Source organism: Helicoverpa armigera, chromosome 12 (genome assembly GCF_030705265.1).
Source record: "Helicoverpa armigera isolate CAAS_96S chromosome 12, ASM3070526v1, whole genome shotgun sequence".
In the NCBI taxonomy this organism is placed as follows: Eukaryota; Metazoa; Arthropoda; class Insecta; order Lepidoptera; family Noctuidae; genus Helicoverpa; species Helicoverpa armigera.
This window is the reverse complement of record NC_087131.1, coordinates 9,787,600-9,807,428: the sequence shown is the minus strand read 5'-3', so window position 1 is coordinate 9,807,428 and position 19,829 is coordinate 9,787,600. Positions and strand designations below refer to the sequence as shown.

At 43.4% G+C, this 19,829-nt stretch overlaps 1 protein-coding gene across 7 annotated transcripts in view; it reads right to left on the bottom strand.

Moving 5' to 3' along the window:
- LOC110384023 (histone-lysine N-methyltransferase 2C) overlaps positions 1–19,829 on the bottom strand; it is a 38,691-nt gene that overhangs the window by 4,999 nt on the left and 13,863 nt on the right. The window contains exons 27-47 of one of the 7 annotated variants that reach the window (XM_064037183.1): positions 19,311–19,541; positions 17,758–17,841; positions 17,314–17,449; positions 16,747–17,040; positions 16,432–16,551; positions 15,942–16,052; positions 15,508–15,614; positions 14,870–15,072; positions 14,328–14,538; positions 13,835–13,948; positions 13,239–13,349; positions 12,682–12,874; positions 12,097–12,230; positions 11,100–11,156; positions 8,708–9,016; positions 8,362–8,520; positions 7,142–8,278; positions 6,961–7,051; positions 6,460–6,560; positions 403–6,291; positions 103–321 (exon numbers count right to left, since the gene is read on the bottom strand). In XM_064037183.1, the coding sequence (XP_063893253.1) occupies positions 103–321; positions 403–6,291; positions 6,460–6,560; positions 6,961–7,051; positions 7,142–8,278; positions 8,362–8,520; positions 8,708–9,016; positions 11,100–11,156; positions 12,097–12,230; positions 12,682–12,874; positions 13,239–13,349; positions 13,835–13,948; positions 14,328–14,538; positions 14,870–15,072; positions 15,508–15,614; positions 15,942–16,052; positions 16,432–16,551; positions 16,747–17,040; positions 17,314–17,449; positions 17,758–17,841; positions 19,311–19,541 (10,011 nt within the window). Of the gene's footprint in view, positions 1–102; positions 322–402; positions 6,292–6,459; positions 6,561–6,960; positions 7,052–7,141; positions 8,279–8,361; positions 8,521–8,707; positions 9,029–11,099; positions 11,157–12,096; positions 12,231–12,681; positions 12,875–13,238; positions 13,350–13,834; positions 13,949–14,327; positions 14,539–14,869; positions 15,073–15,507; positions 15,615–15,941; positions 16,053–16,431; positions 16,552–16,746; positions 17,041–17,313; positions 17,450–17,757; positions 17,842–19,310; positions 19,542–19,829 lie in introns of all 7 variants that reach the window. The other 6 variants (XM_064037184.1, XM_064037185.1, XM_064037186.1 and 3 more) reach the window with 6 other exon arrangements.

Genomic DNA, 19,829 nt, shown 5'->3' with positions numbered 1-19,829 from the left:
ACTCCCCCTATGTACAAAATCATCAAGTCATCAATACATAACTAAATATCATCAAGTCAACATCAAGTCATCAATACGTCAATTATTTGTCAAGCTACTTACAATTTTGTATCCAATAGGGTAGATGTAATTCGGCGTATGGAATGCCGCGAGCTGATGTGGCAACAGATGTCCAGGACTCAGGAATATCAGTCCTCCTACTCTGATGAGATGGTTGGTGTCAGAATGCAGCATAACGGAAGCCACTTGACGTTGTTCGTCGCGAGAGATGTACACACGACGCTGTACGCTGAGGGTCGTTAGCTCGTTGTCTTTTTCATTCTGCCAATACAAAAAAATAATGAGAGATCAAAAACTGTATATTTTGCCAAATACAGTGACCAAAATACCACAAGAACTCACCTTGGGTGCATGCGATGCGCAGAAAGCAGTCTTGTTCTTATAAAAGACGCAGTTGTCTTTAACCGCGCAGCCGAGATGGTAGACACTGCCGCAACGAACTTTGAAGCATCGCACAGTTGCACCAAGTCGACGGCAAACGGCACACGTAGCATTGGATCCAGCTGCTAGTGCCGTTTCTACGTTCATGAGAGCGCCGCTCACGGTCTCGTAGACGCCTTCCGACCACAGAGCGCAGTTTAAGTGCACCCAGCGGTTTACATCACAGTTCAGTAGACGTGACACGCCGTCCGCGACACCGTCGCCTTGGATACCACATAATTCACAGCGCCGAGCGTCTTCATTTGTTACCGGCATGATAGCGACACCAGTTCGGAACACCAACTCAGTGAGCTCTCTGTCAGTCGGTCGCTTGTACTTCACAGGCGGGCCAATACAACCTGGCGACCACGCCTTATAGCGAACACCTCTATATTTCTCCCTCTCCGTGCTTTGGTTACTCTTGTCATCTTGCTCACTCTTCAGGTCTTCGTCGAGCGCGCTGACGTCATCACCGACCTCCTTCATCAGTTCGTCGTTATCTAAAGAATCCATGAACGACAAATCCATTTTCTCGTCTTTGATGTCTGGCTTTATGTCTAAATCATCAGTCTCCATGCTTTCAGTGGATGCTGTATCGAAATCATCTCGGTCTTTAGATAAGTTGGTGTCGACTTCAGACTTCGTATCCTCCTTGACGGCTGTCTTAGTCTTTCCATCAAGGATGATGTTAGTAGGACGCCACGCAAAGCTTTCGTAACATTGTGTGCTACAGAAGTATAGTTCTGAATCACTATCACAAAGAATTTCTTCGGCGTTACCTTTGTTGGCGGAGAGTAACGGGAACTCAGATGCTTTAGCTCTTACTACTGAATCAAGGATAACCACGTCACAATGACGACAGAATTTGGCCGCTCCGTTCAGAATGCTTTGGATATCAATTGGAGTTCCCTCTTTGCCATCCTTACCCTTGGACCTGTAGAGGCCAAGTTTATGCGATGGTGGAGTTGCTGTCCTTTCTATGATTTGATAAGACGTAGGTGGTGGAATGTGTAAGATTCCGGCGAGCTCTTTGAGTACGCCAAGAATATCTTCAGCAGCTCCAGACGTGAGGGTGAGCGTGACGGTGACATTTTCATTTGTTTCGGTACTACCAGGCGAGTCTCCGCCCTTAACCTTGGCGGCGTCAGTGTCGAGAGTCTTAAGCGCCTTGGAATTCTCGTCATCATCCTTCGACTGGTACAAAGACACAGGTTTTACTCTGATGGGTACTGGCGCAATAATAGGTATTATAGGTGAAATGCGTCCGGAAGCAGAGTCACTATCTTCATCCTCTTCTTCATCATCAATGAGTTTGAGGCCAGGGAACCGGTTGGGAGGTTCAGTTTCGAGACATTCGGGACTCGAGCAGCTAACAATGCTATCAGGCGTGTCCGTATCTCTCTCTTTACAGATGAAGTCCAATTTCTTATCCTCTGGGTCATCATCAAATAGAATCGGCTGGAACTCTTGGTCGTAGAAGCCTCTCTGAGTGGACGCTGGAGGTTTCTCAGGCAGAGGTTCCTCTTCCCCAAATGGCTTCGTATTGTAATAATCTCCAACATTAGGTATTTTTGCATTACCGAATTCACCAACTAAGTCGCCTTTTAGTAAATCGTAGTCTTTATTTTTTAATTTTGTCAAATCTCCAGAGCCGAATAGTGGACAAACCGCAAAGTTTGTAGTAAGAGCGGGTTCTTGAATTTGCATCGCTGGCAGTAAACGTAACTGAGTCATGAGGTTATCAATAAATGTATCGTAGTCCTCCTCATATCGGGAGCCCTTGCGTGGTCTCTTCTTAGCATTAGCCGCATTCAAGTTGTTTTCAGCGGCAGCTTTCATGTTCATTTGTATTTGTTTTCGTTTCTTCTGTTGATATTCACGTCGTTTACGCTTCTTAGCTTCCGATGGAGTCTCGGGAGCATTGGCTTCTGAAGACGCATCCATATTGACATTTTCAGTGAATTCTTCTTTCATAGGCTGGTCAAGTTTACCCTGATCAGACGCGGTTGATACTCCAGAAGTGGCGGATTGCTGAGAGCTCTCGTCTAGCAACTCTTTCTTTACATCCATTGGAGTAAACGGCCTGTGAACAGGACTTTGTTGAGGAGGAGCGATTTCTTTCTTTATAGCCTGTTGTAGCTGCTGATTCTCAATGCTCATTGGGTACATTTGCATAGTTTTCATAGTGGGTGAGCTTTCTGGTATGGGTGTGGTCTCCTCTTTGCTCATCATTTTAATAGGCGGCTTGCGAACATCCATCAAGGATTGCGTCGACGTTTGAGTCAGTGGGGATATTGAGGAAGTGGGAATAGTTTGAATGGGCCGGGTGGTGAACGGCGAGTTCACTACGCTACTAGTCATTATATTATGTCGTGGGGAGTTCTTTGGTATTTCTACTTCTGGTGTCAAAGCTAATGTTGGTGGCGGTATTGAAGGTCTTGCCAGCTGAGCTTCTAGAGACGGTATGGTGCCCAATGCTGGCGCAGTTCTCTGTATGGTCAGTGTACGTTGAGGGACAACTGTAGCCGCGGCAGTGGTGGTTTGAAGCAGTTGCTTCAGCAACACGTTCTGAGACTCATCATTCTTCTGGTTGGCTGTAGTCTGTTGCACATTGTGTTTATTTGATGCATCTGTCGTAGTGGTTGTAGAAGTGGCTGGCTCATCTGTCTCCATGGGCTCTGACTTGACTACGACAGCTTCAACGCTATGCCTTTTCGTGGGTTGAATATGTCCCACAATAACTTCACTCTTTGGCTCATCTGTAGACTTAGATCTCTTTAGAGGTGAGGTCAGTTGCGTGTGAAGCAGTTTCGATGACGTAATGAAATTGATGGAGCCGGGCGGGGCAGGCTTGGCGGGTATCTGATTGATCCCTGAACTAACAATGCTATGAGTACGCACAGTAACGTTCGGAGCTGGCTCCTTGTTACCCATCATTGGTCTAGATGTCATGACTAGGGCTGGCGGCTGACTAGAACTTATACTTTGCTGACTGAACGGTAGATTACTAGTATTTATTTGTCTTGTAGGTTGTAGTAACGTGTGACCTAGTATGCTTGTAGGCAGTGACGACTGATTCTTCTGGAACCCACTCATACTAGTAGTGATCGTGTTATTCGAGTGTATCATTGTAGCAGCTGCAGTGGAACTATGTATTTTCGAGAGAGCTGGCATCTGAATTATTTGAGAAGCGACCGAGGTAGATCCAGTGTCATCCATGGGTGAGAATGACTGATTCGAGATCATCTGTGCGGGAGATTTCATTAGTGAGTTTTGTAAGCTTACTGGGGAGTTAATGGGTGAGACATTGGGCGACTTGCGCATTTGTCCGATCGATGAGAGAGTGTTAACTCGAGAGCCGATAGCCTGCGCGGCGCTCATGGGCAAACTCTCGGAGCTCGGGATAGATGTGATGGGTTTACTATCAATTCTTTGTATAGGCGAAGGCCTAGACGCTGCCACCTCAACCTTGGAAGATGGTAGCAAATTTTCAAAATTAACTTGTGTTGGTGTTGTGGCGTCACTGTTTTTCCTCATGACGGGTTGTGTGTCCACTTTAGAAGTATTGGGGTTAAGTGATGACATGATGGTTCTAATCTGTTGTGATACATTCACCATGTTGGACGTGAGCTCGGCGGGTTGCGAGAGCGGCGACAGTTGAGGTACAGTCGCCGACTGCAGCGCCAGTCTCTCTGGCTCTCGCTTCGTAAAACCTGAATTATCCTGGCTTTCCTTTTGTTCTGGTTTTGGAGTACTGATATTAGGATTTTGGGCACTTTGATTGCCAGGTTTAGGATTCTGTTGTTTCATGCCATAAGTTTTGGTTTCGTCGCCAATGTTTTCAAGAATATGAAGCATGTCTTCAAAAGTCTCGACATGCTTGGTATTCTCTGCTGTCTCGTGGTGTTCCTGCATCGTAATGTCATTTAAGTACCGCTCTTGAGACGGCGTCGGTGATGGAATGGATATTTGCACGGAATCTTGAGCCATGTCTGAGGTTATCTGCATGTTTGAGTCTATAACCATTTCTTTAGTTTGGTTAGCGATCGCCTTTATTGTTTTCACCACATTCTCTTCTGGTTTACTCTCAGCCATCGGAGGTGGTGGCGGCGGCTCAGAAATGCTCTTATTATAAGTCAGCAGCAAGTTGGTCTGTATGTTGTCCTCTGGTTTATCTTCATCATCGCCCTCCATAATATTGTCAGGAATTTTCTCCGGAATAGGATCAGGACTCTTTATGTCAGCCTTTCCTAGTAATAACGGCGTTCTATCGCTTAGACACAACGTGTGCGGCAGTTCCGTCTGCTGACTGATTTCACTTTCAATGTCAATATCTTTGTTTGGCTCCTTAAATATTCCAGGTCTCTGATCCATTTGCGATGTGCCCTGAGCTGTCAGTGATGTCAACTGTTGTGACGTCGATGTCATGGGGTTAGTATTGATATCTTTCTCCGGATTATTTTCAGATGACACAGTACTGTCAGGTGACGCCGCGTCATCTTGGAATATCTTAGCCGGTAATGTTGCATCGTGAGTTACAGACAAGCTCGATAGCTTGGAGTTGGATAAGGCAAGCATCATCGGTTTCTCGATAGTTTTAACTATCTTTTGTTTCACTTGGTGTTGTGTCAATATCGAGACTGGTACCCGTGGTGGGTTTACATTAGCTACTTTCGGTACATTTGACGAAATTACACTTATAACTGAGCTTATTGGCTTGGAGAGCGGTGGCGTCGACATGTTGATCGTCAGAGGTGGATTAGTTAAATTCAATGGAACTTTTTTCATCTGCGTTTTTCCGACTCCGCTTACATGACTGGCCACGCTAGCTATGGGTACTGACAGGTTCTTCAGTACGGGAACAGAAATGGTTTGATTGGCTATCGAGACGGAGGCGACAGTCGCCTGTGAGACCTCGTCAAGTATCTTAGTGTTTGTATGTGGTGAAAGCATTGTCGCACTTAGTAGTGGCAAGCGAGCGCGGGAACCAGTGCCCGGCTTAAGGATCTTATATTGCTGTACGCTAGCTGGCTGCTTTCCTGTAGATAAACTAATAACAGCCACGGTTTTCGTAGTAGTTTCAGTACGAGTCGGAGCTCTTTCAGCGGTCTCGTCTTCCGTTTCATCATCAGGCTTACCGCTATCTATCAGCTCTTCAAAGTCTTCCTCGGTAGCGATGCGTTCCTCTGGCGATATCGCATCAGGTTCGACAAGTACTATGTCGTCATCATCTAAATGTTCTACTAGTTCTTCCACATCGTCATCATCATCGGACCGAGTGAGTGATGATCGTGGTTCATCGCTGCGGGAAGTTCGTGGTCCGTATTCTAAGGCATCGGGTGTGTAGACTACGTAGCTTCGAGCGTCAGCGGAACTAGGGGATGCAGTAGGGTCGGTTTCCTCTCTATCAGTATGATGAGTAGCCGCTGTACCTAACATACGTGGCCGTGGTGGTGTACGACGCTTGAGGATCGATACTTTAGTCAAATGCGCGGGTCTACGCCTATCTTCTTCTCTGGGTGGCCATCCGGGTGCCCCTCCGAATAGACCAGGTTTGAAATACCTGTATCCGGGTGGTATTGGTGCGGGGGCGTGTGGTCCATGTAATCCCCCGCCGTGGTCATGCATGCCCGGTGCATGGGGGCCATGCATGCCTCCGCCATGCTCATGCATGCCACCGGGTGCGGGTGATGCGGCCGGGGAGGCGGATGGTGTTGGAGTACGAGCTACGTGGGGTGAACGAGCTACTGATGGTGAGGCCGGAGCTCCACCCATTGGACTGTATTGTTGCCGTTGTAGCATTTGTTGACGCTGTAAAGTAATAAATAAAGGTTAATTATGTACTTGGGACCAATCAGTGTCTTTTTTATTTACTGCGGATTTCAATAATTAATCTATCCGCTGTTTTGCGATAAGAGTATGAAATATGTAATTTACATGTATATTTATGTAATAATGTTAATTTATATGTATACTTACAGCCATCTCATTAGCCGGATTGCCGGGCGACGGTAGAGGCTGTGGGCTTCCGAGAGGCGAAGTCTGTTGTCGACCACCGAAAGGACCGCCAACTCTTATTCCTAAGAGACAAATAAATATGGTATAACTAGCTTTTGCCCGCAACTTCGTTCGCGTGGAATAGTGACTACCAGCAGATTTTTGATTTGACCAATAGATGGCGCTATATGTCCGGAATAATTTTTTTTTTTTTTTGTAATAAAAACTATCCTATGTCCTTTCTCAAGTTTCAAACTATGTCTGTACCAAATTTCACACAAATCGGTTCAGTAGTTTAGGCGTGAAGAAAAGACAGACAGACAGACAGAAAGACAGACAGACAGACAGACAGAGTTACTTTCGCATTTATAATATTAGTTTGGATACAACTCAGTCTCCAAGAATAAAGTACAAAAACACTTAAAATATAATATGGTATATTAAAAATTGAATAGAAGATTAGATTTATAATAAGTTAAGTACCTTGTTGGTGATGTGGCGGTCTAGCAAATCGAGTTGGCAGAGGGGAACAACCGGGAGCGGGCCGAGAAAATCTCCCCGTTCCGTAATCAACCTAAAACAATAATGCATGTGTTATTAACAAGTACATTTGAAAGGTAAATAAAACAAGATTATTTTAAGACATTATCAAGGACCATCTTACATTTTGCATTTGCGGCGAATGTGAAGCCACTGGACTTTGAATTTGAGATTGTTGATATATCTGAGGACTTCGACTGGGCGTCGGTAGTTGAGGACTAGTCCTCTGAGCTTGCAGTTGCTGCAAGAAGTGTTGCGGCGACATCGAAGTTTGCATCGGAGACTGTTGTGTATGCATCGGCGACTGCTGCATATGCATGGGCGACTGCTGAGAGTGCATCGGCGATTGCTGCGGCATCGGCGAGTGCTGCGACATCTGAGTCTGTTGCGCATGCATCGGTGACTGTTGATGCATCGGAGATTGTTGAGGATGCATCGGCGACTGCTGATGCATCGGCGATTGCTGCGGATGCATCGGAGACTGGTGCATAGGTGACTGTTGTGGATGCATCGGCGACTGTTGCGGCATGTTGGTCTGTTGCACGTGCATCGGCGACTGCTGTGAGTGCAACGGTGATTGTTGCGTGTGTAGAGGTGATTGTGTCGACGGATGCAGTGGTGATTGAGACGTGTGGTGTAAGGGAGACTGCTGAGAATGTAGCGGCGACTGCATCGGTGACGTCAAGTGATGCAGCGGAGATTGCGGCGCCAGAGAGTGCAGTGGAGACTGAGAATGTGGCGACTGCACGTGGAGAGGAGACATCGCTGGTCTGGCGCCAGGAGTTCTCGGCGTCTGCGGCCCTTGTTGCATAGACCCTCTCACTCCCGCCATTTGCTGCTGACCAAATTGGACCATGCCCCCTACAGATTGAGGTCTTTCCTGGACTCCTGATAACTGTCTAACAAGCTGCTGCTGGGGAGCCCCTGACTGCTCAATCACGAGAGTACGACCACCTTGCAATAATCTTCCCTGTGTATTCAAAGGTGACGTCACCAAGCCTATCCTTTGCTGAGATATCGGCTGACCATCAGCACCAATCACGGTTTGTTGAGTACGTATTATCTGTTGTTGCTGTATTGTGGCTCCTTGTAGGCCAAGTTGCATCGGCCGGTTGATCGTGGCCTGTTGTTGCACCTGCTGGCCTTGGTTCATGTTCTGATTCTGAGCGAATACCGTCTGATTGGACGTTATTTGTTGCTGGTTTATGACACTTTGTTGGGCCAGTTGAGGGTTTTGCTGGCGCTGTTTGGTTTCATATTCCTAGAAAAAAAATGAAGATGATCAACACGTTACCAGGAACAACGTAAATTGTTATTTTTTAACCAGTTGAGACATTAGTTTACCTGTATCAGCATGCTGTGCTGACGAGCTTGCTTGCGCGCAGCTTCGAGATGCTTCTGTAGAGCCTGCTGTTCAGTAGATACGCGCTGCAGTTCAGCCGCGTCGTTAGGCAGTAGCTCGTTGCCAGACTTGCGTAACTGCCGTTGCTTGCTGTTCAGCGACTGCAAATTGAAAAGCCTCAAGTGTAAAACCGGTTCAAGACCGAGCGTTAAGCCCCCGAGTTAGTGACAAGTTGGTTCTGTTACCACGAGCCCGGAGTCGGCACCTGGAATGTTCTACAAGGCGGCCGGGAGGACGGCGCTGCCACTACAAAGCTCACGAACACGAAAGCGCACTACTGCGGCTCACCTTGCGGATCTTGCGAAGCTTCTGAACCTCGACCTCGTAGTGGCGCTGCTGGTCGGCGGCGAAGGCGTTGTACTGCTTCAGCCACTGCTCGTACAGCAGCCGCGCGTGGTGCTCCGCCTCCGTGGCGGGGCGCTCGGGCGGCGCGGGCGGGGCCGCGGGCGCCACGCCCAGGTACAGCGGGATGGCGGGCGCGGCGGCGGGGGGCGGCGCGGGCGCGGGGGCGGAGCCGGGCGCCGCCCACTCGCCCCCCTCGCGCTCCTGTTCCCGCTTCTCCTGCTCCAGGAGCTCCTCGAGAAGCAACGGTTGCTCCTGGTTTACGTTCTGACGGTTAAAGTAAGCCTGTTGATGACGCTCGGCCTGCGCCGTCGCCCGCCACCGTTAGCTTCGTCACCGGTCGCGATGCTAGCTTCCTAGAGGCCTTAGCTATGTCACCTAGCGACACGTTTGTGAACCGAGCTCGGTGCGTACGCTGCGACATTCACTACTTATATCGATGCATACTTTATTGTTATGGCCGGTTTAAAGTTTACAATTTACCCATCTCATCTTGAGTGTTGAGCCGAATGAAAGCATTTTAAATAATTTTTCATTGTAATAAATTTACACATTGTTGTGCAGTAACATAAGAATCAAAACTCTTGGAGATTTTTCGATTACAAAATAAAAAGAACAACTACAGACTTTTCAGTCGGCTCGACAAGTGAATTACTACGAAATTTTGAAAAAATGAGAAAATTTACTACTTTTACTTGATGTGTGATTATTTCCATAACAGTATAAAGAATGATGTGACTTAGATTGTATCTAATAGTTCAGTGCGCATACTCTATTGTTAGACTGTTGATATAAAATAACAAATGTGATATCATAACGCGGTGCTAATAGTCTAAAGTACATTAATTGGATTTGTACTTTTCAAGTAGCAACTTAATAATATCTAAAAGTATCTAAGAATCATCTAGAAGTTGATTTGTGTTTGTGTAATATACATGTCTTAGAATGTGAGTTGATTATACTATTGTAAGCATCATCTAAGTCCGACAAATTATATGTAAGGCACAAAACTATTCTAACTTCTGTTGGCGTAAGTCGAGGCTATTTTAGGCTCTGTATCTCCCTCCAAAATTTCTGTCATAGGTAGGTACATATATGTATTAAAAAAAGAGTTATTATATTATTAATTGCAAAATACCTCATACCATTATTCTTTGGAGGTTTTATGTATTGTGTATTATGGATATCGCATTCATTTGTCTTTCTCATGCATATTGAGCTTTGTTCATGCTCGCATCCTTGGGACCTCGAGTTTCTAGTTACGTTCATGCTATTACCTATGATATTAATTTATCTGCCTTACACAACAGCTTCCTGACATATTACTAAGGCCCAAGTGCACCGACAATTTATGTCCGTTTTCCTTAAAACAACTGTGTACTCAGAAAAATAAACAGTTATTTTAAGAAAACTTATGTGTATGTTGTAATAAACTTGGGCCTTAAAGATTTCTGCCCACAACCAATTCGAATATCGAATTTCCATCACCATATTTATGTAACAAGATGAGATAGGTAATCATATACTAACTTCTACTGTCTTTACAACAATTTAAGATTTTATAGATATTGAATATGAATTTCGTGTATAATTTAGTGCTTATTTGTTTAGAACGTTAGTGGTATTGTGTTAGGAAGGATGCTGAAAAGGTACAAAGGTTAGTAGTCATTACGCATGCGTGCCGCGAGCAAGCAAAGTAAAAAGCGTTAAAACAGACACGAACAAGGTGGTTAGCGGTGACGAGGCCCTCAATCCGACTGGGCCCACTAGACTAAGGAAAGGAAATCTAAATGAAGGATATAAGGAAGAGGAAATATAGACTCTATTTCATTGGTGACAAGAATCAATTTGCTTCTCGATTCTTTGCTGTCGAAAATATACTTACGAAGGTAGAAAACGATTTGTTACCAAAAAGGAAACAAAGAGGTTGGTTAGATTACTAAAGAGAGTGGAGTATGGGAAGTTGAAATTGTCTGTTTCGTATTTAATCTGAGGTCTCGTCAACAAGAAGCTTATATCATAAAGTTACACACAAATTAATTTTACCCTATATTTCACTTTTTCTTTGTAAAAAAAGAAAGATTTATTTCTATGTATAAAGGTACATTAATAAAGGCTGATTATTTCTTGCCATGCTATTTATGTTTATAATCGTATCAGTGTACCTACAATTAAGAATTTGACAAAACACTTTTAAGTACAGCTCTCTAACACCATATCCTAGCCTCTTGCCTACAGATATTAAAGAGGTTCGCTATTTTAGCTTCTTATTGAGAGACATTGGATATCCTTGGTGGGGGGTGCGGTTCTAAGTGCGGGAGTGGGGGTGGGGTCTGACCTGCAGCAGCAGCGGGCGGCGGTGCAGCCAGTCGCCCCAGTCCGCCGCCTCATAGGGCTGCCCGCGCCAACAACCATCAACCACCGACATGCAAATAACACGCCTGTACTCCGCCGTCCACATTCAGCCTACGTCACGCAACTCATACGACCTTTTACGTATAAACCTTGTTTTTTGTGCCAAATTATGTATTTCGTAGAACCAGTAATATCTTCTTCTCCATTTAAAAATGGAAGACAGGTTTTAGGCCAGTATGTTCCAGTACCTCAGTCGTATGAATTGTTAGCGATATCTGATATACCCATGCAATATTAGTCTTCTAAGCTCGTAACGAAAAAAGCGACAAGTTTAATTTCAGCGCATATTTACAGTCGAAAGGATCCGCCACCAACGCATAGACAAATTAATATTGCTTTGGATATGATCACGCTCGTTCAACTTCACATTGTCTGCGATGCGATCGAATATCGAAGCGACTGATGAACGTTGTTACAAGTTCACATTTATTGCAACTCCAGTGACAAATCGACAGTGACTCGTAAATGTGAACCCAAGCTTACTGCATACATTTAAAGCCAAGGAATTTACTTCGACACCGTCGCCGTGTCGAAACAAATTCGTACAATAAAAAAACACGTAGATATCAAAATATTACTGCATGCACGACAATGTATCCAAAAATCCTCCAAGACTATCAAAATACTTAATATTAGTAAGATTACTTAATCGTAAGTTGTCATTCAGTTTTGTAAGTTTCATCATTAGACTTTTTAAATAGGAAATGATTTGTGATTTATGACGTGACACGTTACTATAATTGAGTTAATTGCGAAGTTTATCGACTATCTATTTTGTCAACTGCAATTTAGTAAAAAATATAGCATTTTTTATCATTCTCAAAATTATTATTATTGTAAAGTTAATAAAGCATGTTACTATGTGTATAGCGTGGTGTCACGTCACGTGTGGGTGTGTGTATGTGTGCGTTGGAGCCTACCTGTGGGTAGGGCGGCGGCGGCGGCTGCGGCTGGCGCAGAGTGCCGGGGTAGGGCGGCGGGGGCGGAGGCCTAGCCCCGCCCGCCGGCACCGCCCCTGTCTGGACTTGTCCCACCTGCCCGCCTTGCACTGTTGCTGTGGGATAACTTCCATCTTAGTACCATGATTGATAAAACATGTTTTCCAGCTAGTTGACTTAAGGTTCAGTATTATTTCTGCTCTCTTCATATGTCCTTGCAGTTTTAGCAACTGCATGCATTTTCTCATCATTGCAGTTTAGCACTAGCTCTTTTGAATATTTATAAAAATCTTGTCGTCGTTCTCACGCATTCGTCTTTTTAAGGAAAGTGTTTGTATTAATTGTATTTTTTTACGTTTCTACAATCATCAGTGTCACCTGTATTATTCGTTCATCCTACTAATCAATCAGCTAGATGATTCCTTACAACAAGCATTATTAATACAATAATAATTATTAGTTAACTTTCCTGTGATTACGACTATGTAAGTACGAAACGCTGGCTAGGATACCGGTAGGCCCAGCCAGCCACATAACCTCCCTAGACAGAACCTATAAGGTACTAACCAGCATAAGGCAGATGTGCGAGCGCCACAGTGCGGTCAGCGCGGACCACGCCCACCGAGCCGTCGGCCGCCACCAGGCGCGTGCCGGCCGCGATGTTGCGGCCCGCCGCCAGCGCCGCGTTGACCTGCGCTGTCATGGCGGACACGATGCTGGCCGCGCTCGCGGGGATACCCGTGGGACCCGCGTTACCGCCCTGGATTGGACACAAAATGATTAATGATATTTATTTTACAAAACGTTGAAATCACTTTTAAACGTCAAATTTTCTGTAATAGCGAGTCCAGCATTTACTAAGTATCAAAATTGACCATAATAGGTGACGCGACAACTAAATATAGGTGTGGATAAAAATACTACATATAGAAACGACATCGAAGACAAAGAAATATATAAAAATTAAGTACATCTAGATTCCAAATTGAGTATCTACTTTTTTGAAGTCAATATTTACGCTAAAAAACGTACAAACACCTTAAATAAACTACAAAAAAATGGTTCGAAAGAAAATGGCTAGTAAATTGCCCACTTATTATTTATTTAATTAATTTGAATCATACCTGAGCATAATGCATGTGTTGTGCCGCAGTGAATTGCACTTGCGGTCTCTGCACGACTTGCTGACCCATCACCTGTTGTCCAGGCTGTCCGAATTGTTGAGGACGCTGTTGCTATAAACGAACACACTTGTTTATTAACAAGGAGTGGGAGGAAGGAGGAAAGAGGGATATTTCCCTCTTTTAAAAAATATCCTATCCGGGGCCCCTATAACCTACATATCATGGGCCCCGTGACAGACTAGTTTCCGCTTTTTTTGGTAATCTACTTTTCTCGGTGTATAATAGGGCCACTTTATTAACAGTGCCCAAAGCAATATCAAACCATATAAGTTGAAACGTAAATCTGAAATTCACCCTATTTTGTTATGACTAGGGTGTTCCGTCCCATATCCCAAGTGAAAATGAACATGTAATGTCTATGTATTTCGATGTAAAACAGGCATTTATTCCACTTAGGGTCCTCATATCAAATAAGCAGTAAGTTGAAGTCAATCTGAAATACACTCAATTTTTTTTATGGCCTTGCCCAATCCCATGTCCCAAGTAAAAATGAATATGTAATGTATTATATATGTATGTGTAATGTATATAAATACCGGATGATGCAGTTGAAGCCGCTGTGGCGCGTTGGTGAACATTTGCGTGAACACAGGCCGGGGCTTGTCTTCGTTTTCGAGTTTAACCTCCGATTTGATGGCTTGCATCGCATTCTGTTTGGAAGAATGCGACAATGACTTTCAGCGAATTTATAATGGAGAAAATTAACTTAAACAGTAAGAACTGAGAAGAAACTACAAGCATTAGGTATACCTTAATAACTGTCGAATTAAATTGTGGCTTAAATCAGCTAACCTACCACTTTCAGTTTAAAGGTAATGCTATCGACAGATTTATCATTCAAAACAGAATAGAATCTTCAACATAACCACTACTTCTTTTTCAATCATAAATAAAACACTTTTAGAGGCCTGTGTCCAAAAGAAAACCACAAAAAAGCTGTAATGATAAATGATCATGACAATGAAACCCACACATTAAAATCCCACAGACCATAGAACAGAACATTTTCAAAAATAGAACCGCCCTTACCTGTAACGCCATCTGTTGATTCTGCGTAATAACTCTTTGCACGGGATCGTTGTACATGGGCTGCGGCGCGGGCGTCGCCGGGGCTTCCAGCTTGACGTCCGGCTTCACGTCTTCGAGTTCCGACTTCACTTCGGCTTTCGATTCTATGTTCTTGACGGCCTTTTGTAGGTCGTTGTACATCTTGTTGTCTTGTGTTTGTTCGTGTTCATCCCTAAATGTGGTTATGGAATTCTTAATATTTCTAAGGCAGAAACACTTTAAAAGCGAGCAATGGCTCGGACCCTAAGGACTAGCGTAGATATTATTATGATTTGTCTTGCAGTTTCCTAGTATTTTGTAGTTAGTTTTATAATCCTTGATCACGTTTTTTTAGAAAAATCTCAACACTACTAGACATTCTTCTCATTTCAAAATATGGTGGCTCATAAAGAAAAGAAGAAAAGAGAATGAATCGGGAAGGAAAGTCCACTTTAAACAGTCCTTAGATAACCCTAAAACATATTTAACTAAAAATACTATTGTAAAATTAAACCACTACTTACTCAGGCTCTCTCTTAGCATGTCTCTCCGGCATGCCATCATCAGCCAACTCCAAGCCATCCAGTATATGTTCCGTATCATTGAGCGCAGCTAACTCCGGGTCAGCGTACTCTAGTATATTGAACTGTTCCCCTATCTCTGCGGTGAGTGTCTCGAACAATTCTTCGTCGTCCTCTCCGCCTAGACCCGTTAGTATGTCGCCCACCTTTGGAAATATAAGATGCGAGTAAGATTTTGATAATGAGGGAAGTTATGTAATATAAAAGTGCGTGGCTAAAATAACAAGTCCCATGGGTAGATCTAGCATGGGTTTAGCAGTGTTTGCACTATCCTATATGTAAAACGCAAGTCCCGGCCTTCATTTATTATTGATAGTCAATTCGTGACAAGTAACTTTAGTCATTCTGAAGTTACCCATTTGAAAATGTATACTTGCCCATGCAAGCAATTCGGGCAGATATTGTCGAGAAGCTTTGCTTGTCTTCGAATAGCAAAAATATGAACAAAACTCTACTGCAAATGCGTGAGTCGTCAAATGACTAATTATTAGGCAGGAAATGTAGTCGCAAATAGTAGTGTTACCAAATGCTTTCGTATAACCGAGACAAACAAGAGATATATAAACAGCAAATAATATTACCTCTCCAATATTGGCGCCATCTTGTTCAAGTTTGTCCATGTCTCCCATATCCATCTCATCCGTCCCCTGTTCTTGATTGGACTCCTGCTTGTTTTCATTGCTGGGAGCTACAAAATATAATAATCATTAATATTCAATATTTACTAATTTTATATTCGGTATAAATAAATATTAAAATGTAGGTAATCACATAATGAAATCAAAGTCATATAAGGCTAAGATTTTGATAAACATAATTACCAAATAATGTACTCCATCATAAAAACAAGTTGATGATTTCTTGAGTCAACTTGTAGAACGTTTATGGAGATATAATACTCAATTCTTTATAAGCATTCCATATGTTATACAAGTAGTATATTTTATAACACAGGAACAATATGGACCATATACCTTGATATAAAGAATACAGTATTAAAATGTAAGGAACTCACCATTATTCTGTATGACGTTTTGTTTTTGCTCCACCATTTGTTGGGCGGGGTTAGGTACTGCTTGTTGCAGTTGACTGTTCTCTGCCGACACTAAACGCTGCTGCATGATCACTGAAACAAGTCATGGGTTGGTTAAAAACAAATTTTTAGAGTTTGTTTAAAACTTGAACGGGGTTAATCTCTGGGACTACTGGTCCAATTTTAGAGATTCTTTCAGAAAGGCCTATTTACTAGTTTACTTTTTACATGGGTGCTTGAAGTTGAGCCCACGGGTCGCTGACGAAACCGCTGGCAGAAGCAAGTAGGTCATAAAGGTCAGATTTACCGTATATTGTCGAAATAGTAACATATGTTATGAACATGTTTTTATTATATTTTTTGTTTATTGATAAGTTTTATAATACGTAGTCTTAACTGTCTGTAATGCTGTAATAAGGCGATATTTTTTCCCTGTTTTCCCTGCACCATATTCTAGTAATATAGTACTCACAGTGGTGGTCAGGTCTGTTGGTGTGCATGAGCGGCGCCCGCGCTCGCAGCGTCACCGGCAGCGGCTGACGGAACGGCTGCCCTTCACCCACACCTGCGGCCGGCGATGATCCTTCATGTTCTATAGTAAATACGTTACTTTTGTTTAGAACAGTCAAAGGAACTTTTAATAGTTAATCTATTAGTAATACAGTATCTTAATTCATAAATACCATAGTCTATTGGGATTAATCTACCTATTGTATAACAATATCCAAAAGTAACTCAAGTATTCTAATCTCAATTATATGGTATGAAGAAACTCAGAATGACTTACGTCCAGTCCACATTTTCTCCGGATTTCTTTGCAGCAAATCTCTAAGCTGTCTGTTAATATCATCATTGTTCCCGTAGTGTAGCGGGAAGCGTTGTGCCGGGAAGGCGCTGCGTGGTGCCTCAGCCGGCGGCGCGGGTGACTGCGGCGGGGCCCCAAGCTGAGGAGCCCCAAGCTGTCCCGGGGCCCCGAGTTGCCCGGGGGCCCCGGCACCCGGCGGCGAGCTGCCGTCCGGAGCGCGTAACCTCTGCATGGCTGCTTTCGGGAGGACGTACGTGCCGGTTAGTGGGCCGTCTTCTAAAATTGTATTGTTATCTACTATTTGGAACTTGTGTTTGAAGTAAATAGGTCAAAAATATGCAGTTAATAGTTTTTGAGAAATGTGTAAACAAGCAGTAAAAATCTGCCTATTTAACCTCACTGAAAGGCATTTTTAACGCGCTCAGTGCGGTGCATATAGGCAAAACACCAACTTTGTCTTTTGCCTGTGCCAACGATCACCAGTAATGTCTGTCATTTTTATCAATACAATCTGAATTCAGTGTACAGTCAAACTGCATTAGTTAGTACCTTGCATCCTCTGATCATGTATAATCTGCTGTTGCTGCTGCGTCTGTTGCTGTCGTTGCTGCTGCAGATGTTTCCACTGCCGCTCTTGTTCAGCCTCCCGAGCACTGCGCTGTTGGTTGCACGCGCGTTCTTGCTCCTACATCATCATACGCCAAGTTAGCAACACAGGACAAATACGTACACGGGACTAGCATTGTCATTGTATAAGGACAAATTCATAGAAGATTAAAATTAAAAAGCTTTTTTGTAAGGTAAAAATATTTGGTCTAAAATTTATCTTTGTATGACAGATTTGATTCAATAGGCAATTTCACTGTTGAGAATATAAATTTAAAATTGGCTATTGAGTTGGATCTATCGTAAGACTGATGTTAGAGCAAATATTTTGACATTGAGCGTCTTTGAGTGCGATAGGTTTATTATATGATATGTGAAACAACGCACGCAGTCCAAATCCACATGAAACGCATCATCCAATTCCTTCTGCATGGCACCATCGCGCCAGACTGCGCTCGGTGCGTGAAGCTCCTAAGAGATAACACTAGATATTAATTTTAATATTAAGTCTCCGCACCACTAAGTATTAGATTATGCAGCCTATACAATGACAATCAGTTCCGTGTACTTGTTGTCCAGTATTGTAACATGCTGTAACTACGCAGGCAAGTTTATTGTAACTCTCACTATCCTATGACAATGTACATATCTGAAGCTAAGTTAATTATGATTCCGATGATGATTAAATGCTATTTACATCACTAGATACTGTCAGTCTTTTGTACTAATGCTATTTCTATTATACAGTACTAACACAATTTTATTTTAATCGATATTATGATAGTGTGATTCGATAAAGGCTTTTTCTTTTCTAGCCATTTGTTTAATCGTCACAATACAATGAATATGTCACAAAGTCACACTACTACATTAAATTGAATTTGTACTAAGCATGTTCTTTTTTATACTTTTTTTCACAATTTTAGATCTATTAGTATGAAATGCTCCAAATTAGGTAATATCCATGCTTATGTGTTAATATAATCCGATTTACGAGATGTAAAATTAATATACATTAAGTTTAATTTACTAATTTGATAACATTCACAGAAGACTGCAACATTAATGTACACCTTACAAACTTAATGGATATTAATTTATGATCCCATAATGATATGTTACGTCATGTTAATATTTTTACTATACACAAAACCAAAAAAATAAACTAATAAAATACTACCATTTTGTACATTATTATTTCTAAAACTCTTTCATAATATAGAACCTAATCCTAATAGATTTATTGTATAGAATAGAGTTGGAAGTAACAACTTAAAATCTATACCTGTGAACTTACAAAGTACATCACAAAGCTTTATACAAGAGCGTAATGACGCAAATAAACTGTGAACTACATCGAACTGTGTTAGAATTGTTAGCACACCACAACCAGCCACCAACAGCGTCCAATGTTAAAGCCAACACTACCAAGGCAAAGCGAAAATAATAAAATCAACATTACGGAAACAGGGGACACGAGTCCGGGAGGCTTTTGGGAATCGATGGGAGGGTAATGGTCTCGTAATAAAAAAAGCTTAAAGAAAATTAACAAAATAATCACACAGCGTCCAACGCCATTAAACAGCCAAAAATTTTTTGTTGGGTGATGACAAGAATTTAAATAAAAATCGGAGGAAGTGCTCAGGATCGCGTGGTGCGACGTCGCGAGATCACCCAACAATACGAAACGTATCTCGCATATACACGCACACGGTCTTGTGTTCTTGTCGAGTTATGTTGTATCTCTATATGTACGAGTGCTAATGTGTACTGTTGTATTCATTTTTTTCATGTAGAATAAGTTGTGTATGTATCCAATTTTTGAAGATGAGTTTCATGTGTATCCAGTTGTCATAAAATGTGTTGGTGTGAGTGGCATGTGTTGTGTATTTGTGCATGTGTGTGTCGCGCGGTGTGTATGCGAGGGCGGGGCGCGGTACCGTGTGTCGCGCGAGGCGCGGCAGCGTGCGCATGATCTCGGAGGGGGTGAGCACGCGGATGTGCGCGTCGGCCTCCAGGAGCCCGCCCGCCGTCACCGTGACGTTGGGCGCGCGCACCCCGGGGCCCGCCAGCGCGCTGGGCGCCGCCGCAGGGGGGGCGGCCGCGGGGCTGGCCGCACCGCCCGGCGCTGCGCTGCTCTCTGCCTCGCCCGCGCCGCTACTCGAGCTCTGCTGCGCCCCAATCACTTCTTAGTAACAGTTCCATTGTCCCCGACGAGACCTCGTCGCGCGATTCGTCCGACTCGCTCCCGGGGATTCAATCGGTCCGATATCGAGACCTCAACGATCGACGTTGATACGAATGGGTAGATGGGGTAGTTGTGAACTCGGAAGGAATTTAAAAGATTGTCAGACTAAACGGTGGGTTTGGGAAACTTTAACCTAACCCTATGTGTGAAATAATGATATTGAGGTGTACTAGCAACGGTATAGAATGTTTGTCGTGGCTACAGATGATTG